Source organism: Suncus etruscus, chromosome 7 (assembly GCF_024139225.1).
Source record: "Suncus etruscus isolate mSunEtr1 chromosome 7, mSunEtr1.pri.cur, whole genome shotgun sequence".
Lineage (NCBI taxonomy): Eukaryota > Metazoa > Chordata > Mammalia > Eulipotyphla > Soricidae > Suncus > Suncus etruscus.
The window spans coordinates 122668779-122687451 of record NC_064854.1 but is presented as its reverse complement, the minus strand read 5'-3'; the positions used below and the strand labels follow the sequence as shown (position 1 = coordinate 122687451).

General features: G+C 54.2%; 1 protein-coding gene across 1 annotated transcript in view; it reads right to left on the bottom strand.

The window, feature by feature from the left end:
- The window catches only part of RNF123 (ring finger protein 123), a 27430-nt gene extending 8757 nt beyond the window's left edge, over nt 1-18673 (bottom strand). The window contains exons 1-26 of the mRNA XM_049777438.1: nt 18407-18673; nt 18151-18268; nt 17845-17929; nt 10591-10670; nt 10350-10444; nt 10077-10131; nt 9881-9966; nt 9534-9620; nt 9306-9373; nt 9006-9131; nt 8350-8464; nt 8158-8262; nt 7701-7826; nt 7488-7580; nt 7341-7414; nt 6579-6696; nt 6346-6442; nt 6118-6179; nt 5865-5936; nt 5590-5710; nt 3972-4073; nt 2776-2882; nt 2325-2523; nt 1914-2059; nt 1564-1647; nt 844-951 (exon numbers count right to left, since the gene is read on the bottom strand). Coding sequence (XP_049633395.1) covers nt 844-951; nt 1564-1647; nt 1914-2059; nt 2325-2523; nt 2776-2882; nt 3972-4073; nt 5590-5710; nt 5865-5936; nt 6118-6179; nt 6346-6442; nt 6579-6696; nt 7341-7414; nt 7488-7580; nt 7701-7826; nt 8158-8262; nt 8350-8464; nt 9006-9131; nt 9306-9373; nt 9534-9620; nt 9881-9966; nt 10077-10131; nt 10350-10444; nt 10591-10670; nt 17845-17929; nt 18151-18232 — 2493 coding nt within the window. The 5' untranslated portion in view covers nt 18233-18268; nt 18407-18673. The remainder of the gene's footprint in view (nt 1-843; nt 952-1563; nt 1648-1913; nt 2060-2324; nt 2524-2775; nt 2883-3971; nt 4074-5589; nt 5711-5864; nt 5937-6117; nt 6180-6345; nt 6443-6578; nt 6697-7340; nt 7415-7487; nt 7581-7700; nt 7827-8157; nt 8263-8349; nt 8465-9005; nt 9132-9305; nt 9374-9533; nt 9621-9880; nt 9967-10076; nt 10132-10349; nt 10445-10590; nt 10671-17844; nt 17930-18150; nt 18269-18406) is intronic.

Sequence of the window (18673 nt, the reverse complement as noted above, 5' to 3'; positions counted from 1 at the left end):
ATGCAATGGGAAGTCAGAGGCTGTGTTTTACCACACTTAAAACACAGTTAAGGGCCCGGAGAGATAGCACAGTGGTGTTTGCCTTGCAAGCAGCCAATCCTGAACCAAAGGTGGTTGGTTCGAATCCTGGTGTCCCATATGGTCCCCCGTGCCTGCCAGGAGCTATTTCTGAGCAGACAGCCAGGAGTAAACCCTGAGCACCGCCGGGTGTGGCCCAAAAACAAACAAAAAAAAACCAAAACAACAACAACAAAAAAAACCACACAGTTAAAATGGTACAATGAGGGGCTAAAGCAACAGCACAGTAGGTAGAGCGTTTGCCTTGCACATGGACGACCCAGGACAGACCTGGGTTTGATCCCCGGCATCCCATATGATCCCCTGAGCCTGCCAGGTGTGATTTCTGAGTGCAGAGCCACGAGTAACCTCTGAGCCCAGTCAGGACCAAAAAACAAAACAACAAAAAGGTACATTGATGTTATGATGTTTTACCAGGATTGACAAAGAAGAAACGATACTGGAGGGAGGGGCCGGCCTTCAACCTGACAAGGAGCATGTTGACGGGACCACAGGCCAGCTGGCAGCAGGAGGCAAGAGGGGATGCCAGGCAAGTGGTGTAGGGCAGTAAGGAGAGGACACAAGTGCGGACACAAGTGGGGGTATAGCCTGTCCACTGCAGATGTATCCTCTCAGAGTGCTCCTTAGGAAAACTGCTTTGGGAGGGCCAAGGCCCACTTGCTCCAGGTCAACAATGACTGGAAGGAGGGAGCATCCTGGGGTCACTCCCATGACCCAAGTGAGATAGGGGATCACAGACCCAAGGTCTCAGACACCTGCACTCACCTGAGAATAGACCGTGGCATGGACCCACGCGAGACGGCGGCTCAGATGGTCCAGTTTCTCTGAGAAAACCTTCTGACTCTTGGTCAGCTCCGCAAGAATGTCCTTCCTCTGCCAGGGAAGGGAAAGGACCCGGAGGACACAGCTCCACTCAGACCCACTGTGTCCCTCCAGACAGCAGAGCCGGGGCCCTGATAGACAAGCTCCACCCTTCATCCCTGATGCCTCTGGCCCAGCAGGGGCCTGGGTAGAAGAACAGTGCCAAGGCTGTCCTACTACTAAATGTGCAATAAAACAGTGGGAGTGGGGAGTAGGAAGGGTTTATGTGGGTCCCAGGTCAAGGCAGGGACTGAGGGTAAATAGGACAGAGGTTTGGCCTGGATATGCATGGCCCTGCTCCCCAGGCAGAGGGGCTCCAGAGCGGGGGAGCCAGGCTCTGCTTCCTGTTGACTCTTCCCGTGGCAGAGGAAGCACTCAGAAGGAATCCATAATTGATGAGTACTGGGCTGGCATCAGCACTTAGGGAGGGCAGGCGGGAGACCACCTGGGTAGTGGCCAGGGCTGGCTGGTACAACTTGGGCCACACCAGGGCCAACCCCAGTGGCAGAGGTGGATTCGTTCAGGCTTTTTGTGGGGCTCCTTTGGGGATCCCGGTGGGGGTGGGCAGCTGTCCTGTCACGACACTCCTCTGTCCCTAAGACCTGCCGCTCGCCCAGGTCTTACCCGCTTGGGGCACCGGCGGATCTTGTCCTCGGTGTCCCTCAGAGCTGCTGCATACTCGTTGACATCATCGGATACACCCACCATCTAGAACGCCGGACATCACGTGCCCAGGGTGACCTCTGGGCACCTCACCAGGCTTTTCCAGGCTCAGCCTGGCTGTCCCCCAACCTCATCATGCTCTCAGCAGTAGACACAGGCCCCTCGCCTCTATACAGCAATCGGCCTAGTGGGGCACATGCTCAGGTGACAGATATTAAGGTACCTCTGCTCACATGTGCCTTTAGACACGCACACGGACACACACAGGAAATACACACAGCCACGTGCACAAGCAGACCCACTGTGCGGACCTTGCCAAGCTGCTGGTGGACGCTGAGGTTGTACATCATGAGGGCGCCGTCCAGTATTTCCAGCAGCGAGTTCTCAGTGAGGGGTTGCTCTGGCTCTTCGGGGGGTCGCCCCAATAGCAGACCCTCATTCCAGTGACTGCCCTCAACTAGGAGAGGGGACAGAGAGAGTCAGAGGCTGACTCTGGCAGGGCCCCTATCCCCATTTAGCCTAGGAGGGGGTGCTGCTGTGAGATCAGATGGGAGGGGGAGGGAGAAGGCTTGTGACAGACTCTGGGACCTATTTCTGGACTATTGATCTCCTGCCTAGGAGAGCATCCCCCCCCAAATGGCAGAGTAGTGGGAGGAGGGAAGGGGAGGCGTGCAAGCCAAGGAGCTTAATTTTAATGCCAGTCGGGCCCGGCTGCCACCTACTGTCCTCTCTCGTCCTCTGCTCTGCACTCAGTGTGCGGACCTTCACTTTCTCCGAGGTGCTCAGAGGTCTACGAGGAGTCATCAGGCTCACGGCTGCTGTGCTGAGGAACCGGTTGGCTCGGCCCAGGGTCGGAGAGCTGAGCCAGCCAGGCCGGGGCAGGGGCAGGGCGCCCCCTATGGCCAGGGCTTGCATGGGGCGCTGTGGTGGAGAGAGGATGCCAGACACGGTTCAGTTCCCCAGGACCTGGACCCACGCAGGGCTGCCTGGACAGAAGGGTCTGAAAGGGCCTCCCCCTACCTCCTGCCAGGGAGACTGCCTGGAGAAATCTGGACATGCAGCAAGGGAAGGAAAGTCCTAGCTGACACCCAGTACCTCCCAGGCCTCCCTCCCCCCCTTGACAACAGGGGAAAGGCCCAAGAGAAAGCCCCCTGCCTTCCCCTACCGCGGCACCTGGGCCGCAGCTGGGGCTGGCTCCTCGTCTTCGTCCAAGTCGTCCATGGTGGCCGCCTGAAGCTCCAGTGGATCTATCAGAATGTTGGCTTTGGAAGCAAGGTCATCTGGGAGGGAAGGAGGTGCTCAGGTCAATGGCGGTGTGAGAGGGCCCAGGCAGCCACCCAGGAGGGGGCTAGGCAAGGGTCTTGCTGGACCCCATTTTCCACTGAGCCTACCCTCCCTCCAGCATCTGCTCGGTGGAGGGAAATGCTGCCACAGCCTCTCTTGGCCTCTGGCTCTCCTGGCCCCCTCTATGTCCTGCTCCATAGATAAAAAGGGAACGGGGAGCCCAAGGTTGTAGACATCTTTCTGCACCTTTCTGCAGGGACCACGTCCATGCCTCACACCACACCTACCACTACTTCTACACTGACAGACAACCACACCATACCAGCCTGTCACCAAACTTCTTCTTACAGCCTCCCTCTGCCCTCACTCCCCACCTCTCCCACCAGCTTGCTCTCTCTGCTGGCTGGACTAGCAGCCTATTGCTTCTCCCTCGATCCTTGCACTGTTCTCCACACCTAGAAGTTAGGAGCTGCTCCCCAAATTCCATCTCTCCTCCCCTGCCTTTCTTTTTTTTTTTTTTTTTTTTTTTGGTTTTTGGGCCACACCCGGTGACGCTCAGGGGTTACTCCTGGCTATGCGCTCAGAAGTCGCTCCTGGCTTGGGGGACCATATGGGACGCCGGGGGATCGAACCGCGGTCCGTCTCCTAGGCTAGCGTAGGTAAGGCAGGCACCTTACCTCGAGCGCCACCGCCCGGCCCCCTCCCCTGCCTTTCTTTCCCAGCTGCCCCTACCCCTCCCAAGAGTCTACACTCGCTGTGCAGCCTTCAAGGCCCTCAAAACTCTGCCCAGAAGGCCTCTCAGCCCCATTTCCCATGGCTCCCACCTTAGTTTTGTCTCTGCACCACCCCACTGCTTCCCATCTTGGAGCCATGCTGGGTTACTTCTGGGTACCCTGCCTCGGCTTACACTGTGCTCCTGAGCCCTCTGTGGTCACCCTGATAGTAAGTAAGCACAGTGACCTTGGGTCCTCTGTCCCCACTGAAATATAGCAGCTCCCTCCATGCCCCATCAGGGAAAGTAGACCAAAACTCTGGCGCCCTCTGGTGGGCATACGGCAGCTACACACCAGAGTGTTCTCACGCACCTTTCAGGGTCTTCCGCAGGTGGGAGAGGAGGCCTCCAAGTCTCTGCAGGTCAAAATAGTCCACCTTGCCGTTATAAAAGATCTGGGGTGGGATGTAAGCCTCTGCAAGGAGGGGAAGGCCAGACCCATAGTGAGCCCAGCAGGAAGACCTTTCCAGAAGGCCTAAATGGGCCCCGGGGTCCCTGGTCTGAAACATCACCATCAGCTTGCCTAGGCACACAGCCTGGGGCCACCTCCCAACCCTCTGCCTGTCTGGCCAGTGCCAGAAGTGGCACAATGGGAGGCTCGCCTGGTTTATGGGGACTCATGGGGGTTGCAGAGACCACTGGGCAGAATACAAGAGGCTCTTGCCTTTTTTTATTATCAGGCTGAGTTAAGGACTGACCACATTTTTCATGGAAAGGAAAGAAGTCAAAATGAGGCAAACAATGCTATGCATCGTTAGATTTGAGAATGTGTGTATTTTTTTTCTTTATGGACAGCTTTTTTTTATGAACACGGGAAAGAGGGTGTGAGAGTTTTTAAAGTGCCTGATGGTTGTACGGTCATCTGAAATGTGCAATAACAACATGGTTGGATTGAGCACAAAAAGCATTTATCACATGATCAGGCATAGGCAGGAAGTTTTATAATGGTATGCTTTACTGTCAGATCTGCTTAAAGTTCTTGGCAGAAGTCATGAATTATGGTTTTTAGCAAGTGGAGTAATTGTAATTCCATTTGAGAAATTTGGGGTGGGGGCTGTACCCAGTGGCGGAGCTGGACTCAAAACGCTCCTGGCAGGCTCAGGGGACCATTTGGGATGTCAGGCATCAAACCCGGGTCCATCCCAGGTCAGCTGCATGCAAGGCAAACGCCTTAGCGCTATGCTATCATTCCGGCCCCCATTTGAGAAACTTTTTCTTTTTTGGGGGGGGGGTCACACCCGGCAGTGTTCAGGGGATATTCCTGGCTCTATGCTAAGAAATCATTCCTGGCAGGCTCGGGGGACCATATGGGATGCTGGGATTTGAACCACCGTACTTCTGCATGCAAGAAAATGCCCTACCTCCATGCTATCTCTCTGGCTTCCCATTTGAGAATTTTTTTTTTGGGTTATTGGGCCACACACCCGGCAGTGCTCAGGGGTTACTCCTGGCTGTCTGCTCAGAAATAGCTCCTGGCAGGCACGGGGGACCATATGGGACACCGGGATTTGAACCAACCACCTTTGGTCCTGGGATTGGCTGCTTGCAAGGCAAACGCCGCTGTGCTATCTCTCCGGGCCCCATTTGAGAAATTTTTAAGTGTCGTAACTGTTCAGTTGTGTTTTGTTGCTATGGCTTGTAATGCAATAAAAACTTACTGGCCCGGAGGTGCCCCAATACAGAGTCCAGGCAAGGAACCCTCACAAAGCAGTGCCGAGAAGGGTAGGTGATTTCTCAGAGTGGCCAGCCTGAGCTCAGGGGCCCAAGTGCTCTCCTCCACCGGCCCCCTGGAGACTCCACCAAGGGGGAGTGGAACTCTACTAAGCAGGCAGCTGGCAAGCTCCTAACACCCCTCAAGGCTCCACACCCGCACCAGGAGCTGCTCTTTGCTATTCCAAGCAGCATGTGCCAGCAGGCCCGGGCTCACTCACCCTCACTGAGGGAGGCGCTGGGGTTTGAAGCCTTGTACTCGTCCCAGTAGTACCGCAGGGCCGAGATGAGCCGGTGCAAGAAGCAGACCATGTACTCCGGAGGACAGAGCATGGGCATGTTCTAAAGGTACAGGGCACAGGCTGTTGGTTCCAGCCAGGTCCCGTCCTTGACACTGGGGCTGGGTGTGGGAGGGCCGCAGTGGGGCTGAGCTGGGCAGAGCAAGGCAGGCAGGGAGGTGCTGAAAGTCATGGTGGATGGTCGGGGAGACACCTACCCCCCGGCTGCTGGCATTCTCCTGCAGAAACTTCCGAAACTTGGTCAGAAAGATGTACCTAGATGCCTCACCCTTAGACGGGAGAAAAAAACAAAGCTGGGATGAGCTGAGGGAACCGGCCTGGACAGACGAGCTCATGCCGGGCCTGAGCTTAGACCCACTATCGGTACCTGAGCCAGCCCTTGCTCTAAATCTTGGGGTGCAAGACAGTGGTCCTCCTGTCAGTGTACCACAGAGGGGGTAAGCCACTCACCCCATTGCTATCCTTATTGTCCAATAGCAGCTTCAAGATCTGAACTTGCAACTCTTCCACCACTAGGGTTAGAGAGAAAAGGGTGCTGAGTTCAGGCTCTGAGATGGGGGTGCTGTGCCACCCATCCAGATTGGGGTCAAGGGCCCCCCTCCAGGGTTCTCTGAACCCACGTTCAGAGACACACAAATCCCCCCACTCCACTCCACACACTTCACACAGGGGCCCGACCTTCAATACGCTTCTTGAGCCTCTGGCAGCCCCGCTCATAGGCGCGTCTCCTCAGCCGCTCCTCAGCTGTTTCGTGCACCTCCTTACTTTCTCGACCCTGGGCAGGGGCAAGGGATGGAGGACAAGGCTCAGCCAGGAGCAGCCAGGCAGATTTTGGCCAGAAGACCTCAGGCACCGCAAATAGCCTGCGCCACCCTAAGTGCCCTGGGGAGCCGGGGCGAGGCCGAGCCCACCTCCTTGCTGGAGCGGTGGGGCCACCAGGTGGTAGGGATCAGCTCCTGCAGGCCTGCTTCCTCCACCCGCAGGGGGCTCTTGATGTAAAAGAAGACCACGGAGCGAAGGACGTCGAAGCTGAGGGTCGTCAAGGCCAGCGCCAGGGAGCAAAGGGTGGCCCCAGCACACCCAGGGCCCCCTGCCCACCCTTGACCTACCACCATAGCTCTCCTGCCCTGCCACCTTCACTGTCTGGCCCTTATGAGAGGCAGAAGCAGACAAGCCACATGACTATCAACTGGGCAACAGTGATGTGGCCCAGGAGCAAAGAGGCCAGATGGCCTCGCTGGGCTACCACTCGGGTGATGCCTTGTGGAGGCCAGATTCCACAAAGAGAATACAGCCAGAGCCATAGGCCTGTTGGCCAAGGCCCATGTCAGGCCTCCTTCCTATCTGTGCTGTCTTTTTTGGGAAGCAGGAAAAGCTGGCTCCTGAAAGGCCTCAGAGGAGCCCCTAACATGGAACATGTGGAAAAGGAAGGAACTCGGCTGGCAGTGGCAGGCCCTGGTGGCCCCCACGCCAGCAAGCTCAGAGCCTGCAGCTCCTGCAACTCCCCAGAACCGGCGACTGGATCTTCAGTTCAGCAGGGCCCTAGGACAAGGGCTCACACACTGGATGGCTCTGCCGCCCGAGTCTCCCTGGGGACCCCTGGCTACAGGACAGACCCTTCCAGACCATCAGAGGTCTTGCATGGGGCCTGCCTGGCAGCGAGGGCAGGATACAGGACATTGCTGAGCAGGAACTTGCGGGACTTCTCGTGCCTCAGGATGGCGATGGTGAGCCGAAGGTAGTGGATCTGTGGGGAGGGGCTGCTCAAGGAGGGCAGGGAAGACCCCAGGGGTGCGGGGTCCCTTGGGCAGAGCTCCCACCTGCAGGCTCAGGTCTGGGACGATGGGCGAGAAGCGGTACAGCCGGAGCAGGGACATCAGCAATTGCTTGAGACAGTCGTGGACCTCGTAGTCCTGGGGAGAGAGGCCGGGCACTGGGTCAAAGAGCCAGGCGGCCTCCCCAAGACCCTCGCCGATTCGCTCACCGGGCAGGGGTCACCTTGAAGCCCCTGGAAGGGGGAGGGCGCACCTCACCTCCATGAAGAGCCACAGGAGGTCCAGGACCTGGCGCACCAGGGACTCTCCCCGGGCAGGGCTGCCTGTCTCCATGATGCCCAGCAGGAAGCTCATGAGCACAGCCTCCACCAGGTAGACCTTGCGCTGCAGCAGGGGGCAGGGGAGAGGTGAAGACCAACCGGCTCCTCAGAGCCCCCAGACCCAGGCTCAGGACAGAGGCATAAACCAAGACACCTCAAGTGACCCTGAGGCAGATATGCTCTGCTGGGGTCTGAGTAAAGCCCAACTACCCACAGTTCCCTCTGGGGTTAGGCACCCACTGAGATCACACACCCCCATCTTTCTAGGTCACCCCAAGAGGACGGTCTGCCACCCCCACCAGTAACATCCTTCCAGTCTGAAGGAGCTGGTCACAGGGGATGCTCGCCAGAGATGGGTCCACCTCCACCACGCCCCACCCACGCCAGGTGCTCACCAGGAGAGGGGCGAAGTGGTGGAAGATGTGGGCCAGGGTGAGCAGGACGGTGGGCTGGCCCTGCATCTGCCACTCGGAGCTCTCCTTCTCCACCAGCCGGCCCTCCTGTTGGGAGCAGGGTCCCAACAGTGAGGGACATAAAGATGTCCCAAAAGGCTCCCAGCTCCCCACTGGGTCAAGATCCCAGCTCACCACAGGGTCCAGCTCCAAGCTCAGCACTGTCCGGAAGCAACCCAGTAGTTTCTGTGCCCGAATCAAGTCAGCCTGAGGGGGGTCCTGAAGTGGCCGGTAGCCTGGCACTGGGTAGGTGCCACCAAGTTAAGCCAGAAATAACCTGATCAGTGACACATTCGTGCCTCTCTCCTGAGATCCCAGGAAGGCGCTGGGCTCTTGGACAGGGTTGTGGAAGAGACGACCCAGAGAGCATGCACCCTAACCTTTCTTCTTCATCTCAGAAATGACCTGAGCACTCCTCTATGATGGAGTCAGCAGTAGAATCCCCTCAGCCAAGCTATAGAAACTATCTGTGAGGCAGCCACTGCCTCGCACCAGGCTGCTAAACCCTTGGGACACAGAACCCCCATCCCCATTTCCCCGAAAGCTTCCAAGTAGGGGCCGGAGTGATAGCACAGTAGTAGGGCATTTGCCTTGTATGCAGCCAACCCGGAACGGACTTGGCTTCGATCCCCCACATCCCATATGGTCCCCTGAGCCTGCCAGGAGCTATTTCTGAACGCAGAGCCAAGAGTAACCCCTGAGCGCCACCGGGTGTAGCCCCAAAATTAAAACTAAAATCAAATCAAATAAAAGCTTCTATGTAGCCCATAAGCACTTTCCCAGAAGGATATCGCAGGGGGCGGCTGCCAAAGTTGAAGGCCACAGATTCCTTGAAGGAAAGGCTGATGGCGGGGAAGTAGGCCATCCCTAGGCCCCTAGACAAGTTCTCAAATGCAGTGCCCAGTGATATGCCGTTCCTGGGGTGGAAGGAAGGGTCCATGAGCCAACGGCTGAGGGTAGCCAATGAGCAGTCACCTACTGGGACTGTCCTCTCAGCTACCCAATCCAGCCTAGTCCATGCACAGGGACCGAATGCAGTCCAGAGGACCCAGAGGCCAGTCCTGCACAGGACAGGCAGGGGAGAGACTCACAGGCAGAAGGACAGAGTACCCTCATCCAGGTCGATCAGGCAGCTCACGATGTCCCCTGCCGCCCACGCCTGCCAGGAAAAGGACACTGACAGGTGCTTGGGAGCCAGAAGCCACCAGGCCAGAGGATCCTCATTCTGATCCTTCCCTAGTGTTGCCCAGTCCCTCAGGCTGTCCAGTGGCTCCTGCCAAGTGGACAAGGGAAGTGGGCCACAGGGGACCTGCCCTCACCTTGCCGTAATTTGTCGTGGTCACGTTCCACTTGCGCACCCGATTGCCGTCGTAGGCATAGGAGTTGTGAGTGTCGCCAACCCCTTCCTGGAGAGGAATGTCTGTGAAGTCTTGAGCAAGTCGGAGGAGGGCCAGATCGACTGGTTACCCACCGGGGACCCACAGGCTCCAGGAGGGAGCTGAGGCGACTTTCCTGGGCTGGCCTGCTATGGAATGGGGTGGACCCATCCCTCCTCCAGAGACCATCTATCTGGATGGAGTAAGAGGATCTGAGTAGCCACACTGGGCCTGGGGGACAGACAGCTCAAACCCAGCAAAACCTGCAGCTGGGCGGTGTCTGCACGCACCTCCTGATTGAAACGGCAGTTAATGGTGCACCAGCCGATCTGCATGAGGCCTTGGGAGGAGATGAGCACCTCGTAGACCCATTTTCCTGAAGAGAGTCGAGTCAGGTGCAGCCAACAGACGAAGGCTGCCTGCCACTTCAGGTGGGAGCCCGCATCCTTCCTCCCTGTGCCTATGCCCTGGCTGAGCCCGCCTCACCTTTGTACACACACGTGGTGGAGCGGATCGTCCCGAAGTTGCTATGTCCGATCACCTGAGGAAAGAGTAGGGGGAGTGACCTCCCAGGGGAGAAGACACATGGTGGAGGCCAGGGCTACACCAGGAAGTTTGGGGGGCTGGGGACTCACAGGGTGGGTCTGGGGCTGCAGTCCCATCAAGAAAGGGACAGACCAGACCAGACCCAACCAAGAGGAGCTTGGAGCTGATTCAGGAGGCGCTCAGACCTGGGACCCATGTCCTGCCCTCACTCACCCCCAGGAGGTCATCGTCCACCAAAAGCAGCCCCTCGAAGCCACTGGTATGGTCTAGTACCACAGTGGAGGGGCCAAGGCGCCCTTCAACTTGTCCTAAAAAGGAGAGAGGTGGGTAGGAGGACAAGCCAAGTCTGACAGACTGTGCAGAATGCACTAAGATCCCCATAACAGCCACCCAGGAACCCGGGGCCCAGCCCGGATTCCATTCCCCCAATTCCATTCCAGAAGCCTCCACATACCCTGGTTCTCCTCATCTTCACTGTCCACTTGTAAGAGCTGGTCTAGATGCCCTGGCAGATTCTGGAAGGTCAGGGGTTTCCTGGGGAGAGCGAGAGGCTGCGAGGGGCCCAAAAGTCCTTGAAACCGGCCAGAGAACACTGAACCCCCTCTCCCACATCCTCTCCCTCAAGAGTCCCGTAAGAGTCCCACTGAGACTGAGCATGCCGAGGGTGGACCTGAAAACTTTTAAACAAGTTTTCAGAACGAACTTGAATGCCCTCACATGGACAGTGTAGGTGGCCAGAGAGATGGCTTCAAAGATCTGTGTGTTCTGGTCCCCAGTACCAGACCCTTGAGCACTGCTGGGAGCAACCACTAAGTACCAAATCGAGAGTGGTCCTTCCTTATGCAACACCAGGCCTAACCCCCACACCCAAACCAGACCAGACCAGACACAGTGTCCATAACCTGTCTGCTCTCCTAGGTGGCTGTGTTGACTTCGCTGGGAACAAGTCCGTGCCCAGGACAGCTAGTCCAGTCCCTGTTTCCAGGCTTAGGGAACCAGCCAGGACAGTCTCTGTGTTGAACCAGACATGTCCCAGCATACAAGGGGCTCTGAGCCCCTCAGCTCACTTGGCTGCCGGTCAGCTCTGCCACAGACCTAGGTCTCTAGGCCAGGAGAGCACAGAACCCCCTGATATGACACCTGGCCTGCCCAAAGGGACTTGGAAAAATCTGTCTGGTCCCCTTATCTTCCCCGCTTGCAGCATGCCCAGAGGAGACAGTGTCCTGTCTGAAGCTGGCCAGCTCTGTCCCAAGATCAGCTGCTAAGAATAGCAGGGAACAGGAACGGTGTGGTGGGAAGTAGCAGGGCCTAGGTAGAGCAGAGGCTTGATGCCCAAAGGGATTCAGAAAGCTGCCAGCACCTGCTCTTCCACCTTGGATGCCAACTATGGTCCCATCATCTGCCTAAAGAGCAAGCACTGGGAGGGGGATGCAGAGGGCCCCAAGCACCAAATCTCTGGCGAGGCAGCTTGACTCCAGGATTGAGCCCAGGCCAGCGGCAGCCCAGGCCAGCAGCAGCCTCGCAGTGAGGAGCACAATCAGCAGTATGGGAGCTGCAGCTGCCCCTTCTGTGAACGCCTTAATGGGTTCAGAGATGCACGAGGCTTGCCTGTTAGCAGCTCTTCCTGCCTCCTGCCTGCTTCCAAGAGCAGTTGTGAGTGCCATCAGGACTTGGACCCCTTGCCTGCCTGTACTGAAATCCCCGGCTCAGCCCTTAGGCTCTGTATTCACGCAAATAGTTGTTGGACCCTGCTACATGCTCTCTCATAAAAACCAAGGTACCAATGGAACTGGGGTCATTTCTGGTATCACAGGAAGTAGGGAGAAGGCCCTGGGGAAATCAAGGTCAGGGTCGGGGTGAAGAGAGCACTGACCCTCCAGAAGCAGAAAGCCTTTGGCAATCACAGCCACTTAGATGAAACAGGCAGGGACTGGAGCAATTGTCCAGTGGGTAGGGAACTTGCTATTCTTTCGGTCAACCCAGGTTTGATCCCTGACATTTCAATTTCAATTTGACATTTCAATTTGATCCCAGACAGTTCAAATGATCAGGGCACCCTCATCACTTGTTTATAGAAGCAAACACCCCTCCAAACCAGAACAATGCTTGGGACTATGGCAGGCTTTTGGCAATAAAGGATTCCCACCAGGTTTGATTTGCAATGTAGAAAAAATATCCACGGGACAACACTGTGGGACAAAAATAGGATTTCAACTCTACATTTATCTAATGTTTGTGTTGCAGAGGCCACCCCAATTTTTCTTGGGGGGACCAACTGGGAATTGAATTGGCCTTGTTCAACGAGGAGCCCCATCTCTGGCCCCTCACAGAGTTTTAGAAGTAAGAGATATTTGTCATTTTTAAATGGGGCCAGAGAGATAGCACAGCGGTAGGGCCTTTGCCTTGCAAGTGGCCGACCCAGGATGAACCTGGGTTCGATTCCTGACATCCCCAATGGTCCCCCGATTCCTGACATCCCCAATGGTCCCCTGAACCTACCAGGAGCAATTTCTGAGCACAGAGTCAGGAGTAACCCCCGAGTGCTGCTGGGTGTGGCCCAAATACCAAAAAAAAAAAAAAATAAAGTGAGATGTTTGGGTTTTTTGTTTTGTTTTGTTTTGTTTTTGGGTCACACCTGGCAGCGCTCAGGGATTACTCCTTGTTCTACACTCAGAAATAACTCCTGGCAGGCACGGAGGACCATATGGGATGTCGGGATTTGAACCATCATCCTTCTGTGTGTAAGGCAAACACCCTACCGCTGTGCTATCTCTCCGGCGATGTTTGTTATTTTTTTTTTTTTTGGTTTTTTTTTGGGCCACACCCGGTGGTGCTCAGGGGTTACTCCTGGCTGTCTGCTCAGAAACAGCTCCTGGCAGGCACGGGGGACCATATGGGACACCGGGATTCGAACCAACCACCTTAGGTTCTGGATCGGCTGCTTGCAAGGCAAACACCGCTGTGCTATCTCTCCGGGCCCGATGTTTGTTATTTTTAAAACAGTGACGATTTCACTGATTATTCACTTAAGTCTTAATAATAAACTTTTTTGAGGGGGGCTACATCCAGCAATGCTCAGGCATTACTCCTAGTGGTGCTCAGAGGATCATGTGAGAAGCCTAGGATTGAACCTGGGTCAGCCATATGCAAGGCAAATGCCCTACCCACCATGCTATCGCTCCAGTCCCTGAATGATACTTTTTTTTTTTTTGGATTTTTTTTCTTTTTTCTTTTTTCTTTTTTTTTTTTTTGGTTTTTGGGTCACACCTGGCAGTGCTCAGCGGTTACTCCTGGTTCTACGCTCAGAAATCGCTCCTGGCAGGCTCGGGGGACAATATGGAATGCCGGGATTCAAACCACCGTCCTTCTGCATGCAAGGTAAATGCCTTACCTCCACACTATTTCTCCAGCCCCTGAATGATACTTTTAAATTCATGTCTAAGGGGGAATCAGAGAGACAGTACAGTGGATTCGACATGCCTTGCACATGGCCGACCCAGGTTGGAAGTACAGTACAACATATGGTCCCTGAGTCCCACCAAGAGTGACCCCTGAGCTCAGAGACAGTGCCAGGAGTAAACCCTGAGCACCACTGATTGCAGCCCAAAATAAATATACATTTAACAATGGAATACTAGGGCCCGGAGAGATAGCACAGCGGCGTTTGCCTTGCAAGCAGCCGATCCAAGACCAAAGGTGGTTGGTTCGAATCCCGGTGTCCCATAGGGTCCCCCGTGCCTGCCAGGAGCTATTTCTGAGCAGACAGCCAGGAGTAACCCCTGAGCAATGCCGGGTGTGGCCCAAAAACAAAAAAACAAACAAACAAAAAAAAAACAAAACAATGGAATACTATACAGCTCTAAAAAGGAGCAAAGTCGGGGCCGGAGAGATAGTATGGAGGTAAGGCGTTTGCCTTTCATGCAGGAGGTCATCGGTTCGAATCCCGGCGTCCCATATGGTCCCCCTTGCCTGCCAGGAGCAATTTCTGAGCATGGAGCCAGGAATAACCCCTGAGCACCACCGGGTGTGACCCAAAAACCACCAAAAAAAAAAAAAAAAAAAAAAAAAGGAGCAAAGTCATGAAATCTTCTGCAACATAGATGGAACTAAACAATCTTATGCTGAGCGAAGTAAATAAGAAAAACAGGGGCCGGGAAGGTGGCGCTAGAGGTAAGGTGTCTGCCTTGCAAGCGCTACCGTAGGATGGACCGCGGTTCGATCCCCCGGCGTCCCATAAGGTCCCCCCAAGCCAGGGGTGATTTCTGAGCGCATAGCCAGGAGTAACCCCTGAGCATCAAACGGGTGTGGCCCAAAAACCAAAAAAAAAAAAGAAAAACAGGAATAGATACAGAATGACCCCTTATGTGGGACTTAAAGGTATACGGCAAGATAGCAATGGGCCAAATGCAAAATAACAGGAGACTTTGTGGGAAGGAGGGAAGTAACAGAAACCTTGTACAAAAAAATCATCATTGGGGCCAGAGAGATAGCATGGAGGTAAGGCGTTTGCCTTGCATGCAGAAGGACGGTGGCTCGAATCCTGGCATCCCATATGGTACCCTGTGCCTGCCAGGGGCAATTTCTGAGCGTGGAGCCAGGAGTAATCACTGAGCGCTACCGGGTGTGAACAAAAACCAAAAACAAAAAAAAAAAAATCATTATTAACAGTATTGGAATTCCCAGAGCCTCAATCACTTAAAAAAAAAAAAAAAAAAAGTTAAAAATAGGGACCGGAGGGCCCAGAGAGATAGCACAGCAGCGTTTGCCTTGCAAGCAGCCTATCCAGGACCAAAAGGTAGTTGGTTCGAATCCCGGTGTCCCATATGGTCCCCTGTGCCTGCCAGGAGCTATTTCTGAGCAGACAGCCAGGAGTAACCCCTGAGCACCGCCGGATGTGGCCCAAAAACCAAAAAAAAAAAGTAGGGACCGGAGAGAATAGCACAGCGGTAGGGTGTTTGCCTTGCAAGCGCCTACCCAGGACCAACGGTGGTTTGAATCCCAGAGTCTCATATGATCCCCCATGTCCGCCAGGAGCGATTTCTGAGCAGAGAGCCAGGAATAATCCTTGAGCACAGCCAGGTGTGGTCCAAAAAAAAAAAAGTTAAAAATAAGGGTCCAGGGGCCGGGCGGTGGCGCTAAAGGTAAGGTGCCTGCCTTGCCTGCGCTAACCTTGGACGGACCGCGGTTCGATCCCCCGGTGTCCCATATGGTCCCCCAAGCCAGGAGCAACTTCTGAGCACATAGCCAGGAGTAACCCCTGAGCGTTACTGGGTGTGGCCCAAAAACAAAAAAAAAAAAAATAAGGGTCCAGAGAGATAGCATGGAGGTAAGGCATTTGCCTTGCATGCAGAAGGACAGTGGTTCGAATTGCGGCATTCCATATGGTTCCCTGAGCCTGACAGGAGCGATTTCTGAGCATAAAGCCAGGAGTAACCCCTGAGTGCTGCCGGGTGTGACCCTCCCCCCCCCCCAAAAAAAAAAACACAAACAAAATAAATATGGGGCCAGAGCAATAGCACATGAGTAAGGTGTTTGCCTTGCACATGGCCTACAGAGGACAGACCCTGGTTCGAATCCCTGCATCCTACATGGTCCTCCGAGTCTGCCAGGAATGATTTCTGAGTGCAGAGCCAGGAGTAACCTCTGAGAGCTGTTGGATGTGACCCCAAAAAACTAAACTAAACAAAAAAACAAAAACAAATATATGTAATTATTACATGTTAATTATTTCTGAATAAAACTCTAGCTTTTGTGATTATTTGCTTTATTTTGCTGCAGTGCCACAGTTGAACCCAGAGCTTCACATATCCAAGCCTCACTCTACTGCTTAAACACATTTTTGGCCCTTCTTTTCTAAAAAACATAAATTTTAATGTAAGTTCTATCTAATCATCTAATCAATGATGATTAAGAACAGGTGACGTGAGTGGGGGCCAGAATGATATTATAGCAAGTAGGGTGTTTGCCTTGGATGCGGCCAACCTGGGTTTGATCCCAGTCTCCCATAGGTCCCCCAGTACTGCCTGCAGATTCCTAAATACAGAGCCAAGAGTAGCCCTTGGGAACAGTTGGGTGTGGCCCCTAAACAAACAAAGAAGGAACCAGAGCGATAGCATAGAGGTAGGAGATTTGCCTTGCATGCAGCCAACCCCAGATAGACCCCAGTTCAATTCCTGGCATCCCATATGGTCCCCTGAGCCTGCCAGGAGTGATTTCTGAGTACAAAACCAGGAGTAACCCGAATGCCACTGGGTATGACCCAAAAAACAAACAAAAAAAAAAACCTGACTAAACAAAAAACCCACCAACCCCAAAACAACAACAAAATTGGTGCAAGGAGGAGCCAGAGAGATAGCACAGTGGGTTTGATTCCCAGCATCCCATATGGTCCCTGAGCCTGCCAGGAGTGATTTCTGAGCATAGAACCAGGAGTAACCCCTGAGCACTGCCGGGTATGACCCCAAAACCAAAAGAACCATTGAATGTGGCCCCCAAACAAACAAACAAGTAAAATTGGTGCAAGGAGCCAGTACAACTGGTAAGGTGCTTGTCTTGCAAGTAGCTAACCAAGGCTCAGCATCCCACAAGCATTCCTGAATGAAGAGCCAGGAGTAACCCCTGAGCATGGCTGATGTGATCCCAAACCAAAATAAACCAAAACAACAGGTGACATAAAAGTTTATGGGTGGGGGCCAAAATGATATTATACCAAGTAGGGTGTTTGCTATATCTATATGACCTAATGCAAACAATACACATTATGAGACAAATGAGAGAGGAAGGACAAGGATGGAGTTCAGCAGTTGAGCTACATACTTGCAAGTGAGAGGCCCTGGGTGGGGGCTTTTGGAGGGGGAGAGAAGAGAGAAGAGGGAGGGAGAGAGATTCAATCCTGGTTCAAGAATGTCCAGAATTGCATATGGTCCCTTGAGTACCTGAGTACTATCAAACACCTCCCACCTTCCATCCCTGCCCCAAAAAAATAGAGAAAGAAAAAAGAAAATAGGAAAGGTCAAAGATGAAGTTCACTGGCAGAGTTCATGCCTCACATGAATAGGGCCTCAGGTCCAATCTCACAACCCACTAGCATGATTCCTCAATAAAGAAAAAAAATGGGGGCCGGAGAGATAGCATGTAGGTAAGGCATTTGCCTCGCATGCAGAAGGACAGTGGTTTGAATCCCAGCATCCCATACGGTCCCCTGAGCCTGCTGGGGGCGATTTCTGAGCCAGGAGTAGCCCCTGAGTGCTGCCAGGTGTGACCCAAACAAACAAACAAAAAAAGGCACACGCAAAATGGTTTTGCTAAGAACTTCATCTATCTGTTTCTAAGTTTCTGCTAACGTGCAGTTATTTTTCGAGACAAACTGAACTTGCAAGGAAAACTAACAAGCGGTGTCTGCACTTGACAGATTTAGGCAGAAGTAAGAGAGCCGGGCCGGGACACATGCTTAGTGTGGAGCAAGTACAGGGTGCTAAGCTAAGTATTCAACACCACCTCCCTCCAAAGAAAGAAGGTACTAGCACTGTCAGGGGAGAGGAAAAAGTGGAGTCTGGAGGGCAGAGTCCCTGCCAAAGGTTTTACACACAAGTATTCTCTAGTCTCATCCTTACACAGAAAGAATGCAGCCAGCCAGCCTATCAGGGGCCAGCCCTGCCAGTCTCTGGGCTGAGGTGTTTCTAATGTGAGGATGATCTATCCGACATACCTGCTAGTGGCTGTGGCAGGGGCCTGGTCAGGGGAAGAGAAGACTCGGTGCAGGTAATCATTCAGCAGTTTCTCGGGCACAATGCCTAGACAAGTCAAGGGAAGGGTGAGAAGATAGGTGTGGCCTTAGACACCCCTCCCGTCACAGGTGAGAAGTTGGGCTTACTCCTCCCTGCAAGATTTCTGGTGAACAGAGCTGGCTCAGCAGCACCAAGCCAGAGGCTCATGGGACATGGGACTCTGCCATCTTGGGACCTTCCAACAATACAAAAGGCCTCTCCACAGCACCCCCCCCCCCAACCCTTACCTGTGGCCCTGGATTTCTCAGCCTCGGATGTTAGCCTGTAACTCTTGCGGGGGAAAGACACGCCGGACCCCTTAGATGCCATCCTTCATCTCTTGCCAGCAGCTGGTGGTCCTGGGAGCTGAGCCAAGGTAGAGCTTGTTTGTCTATTCAAAAGGAGCTCAGGGTGCCCAGATCAACAGAGTGCTGTTGGGATCAGGTGCATGCACCCACACACCAGCACAGAGTAGGGGCCCCTAGATTCCCAAGTGGTCCTCACCAAGTTCAGCACTCAGCAGGAGGTCTGGCCAGAAGCAGGTGTCAGTTGGGGAGAGATGTTTGCTGAACCAAACTAAGGGCGCCAATCCTGGGACAACCAGATCCAGGGGTCCCAATGTGAGAGAGACACCCTGGTACCCTTCTCAGTAATGAGTCCAGTTCAGACCTAGGGGAGAGCCCTGCCCGACTCCCCTCGAGCAGTCAGTCCACCTCTGAGTCCTATGTTCCCTCTCGCCCAGGATCTAGCACCCCATCAGAGTGCCAAGCA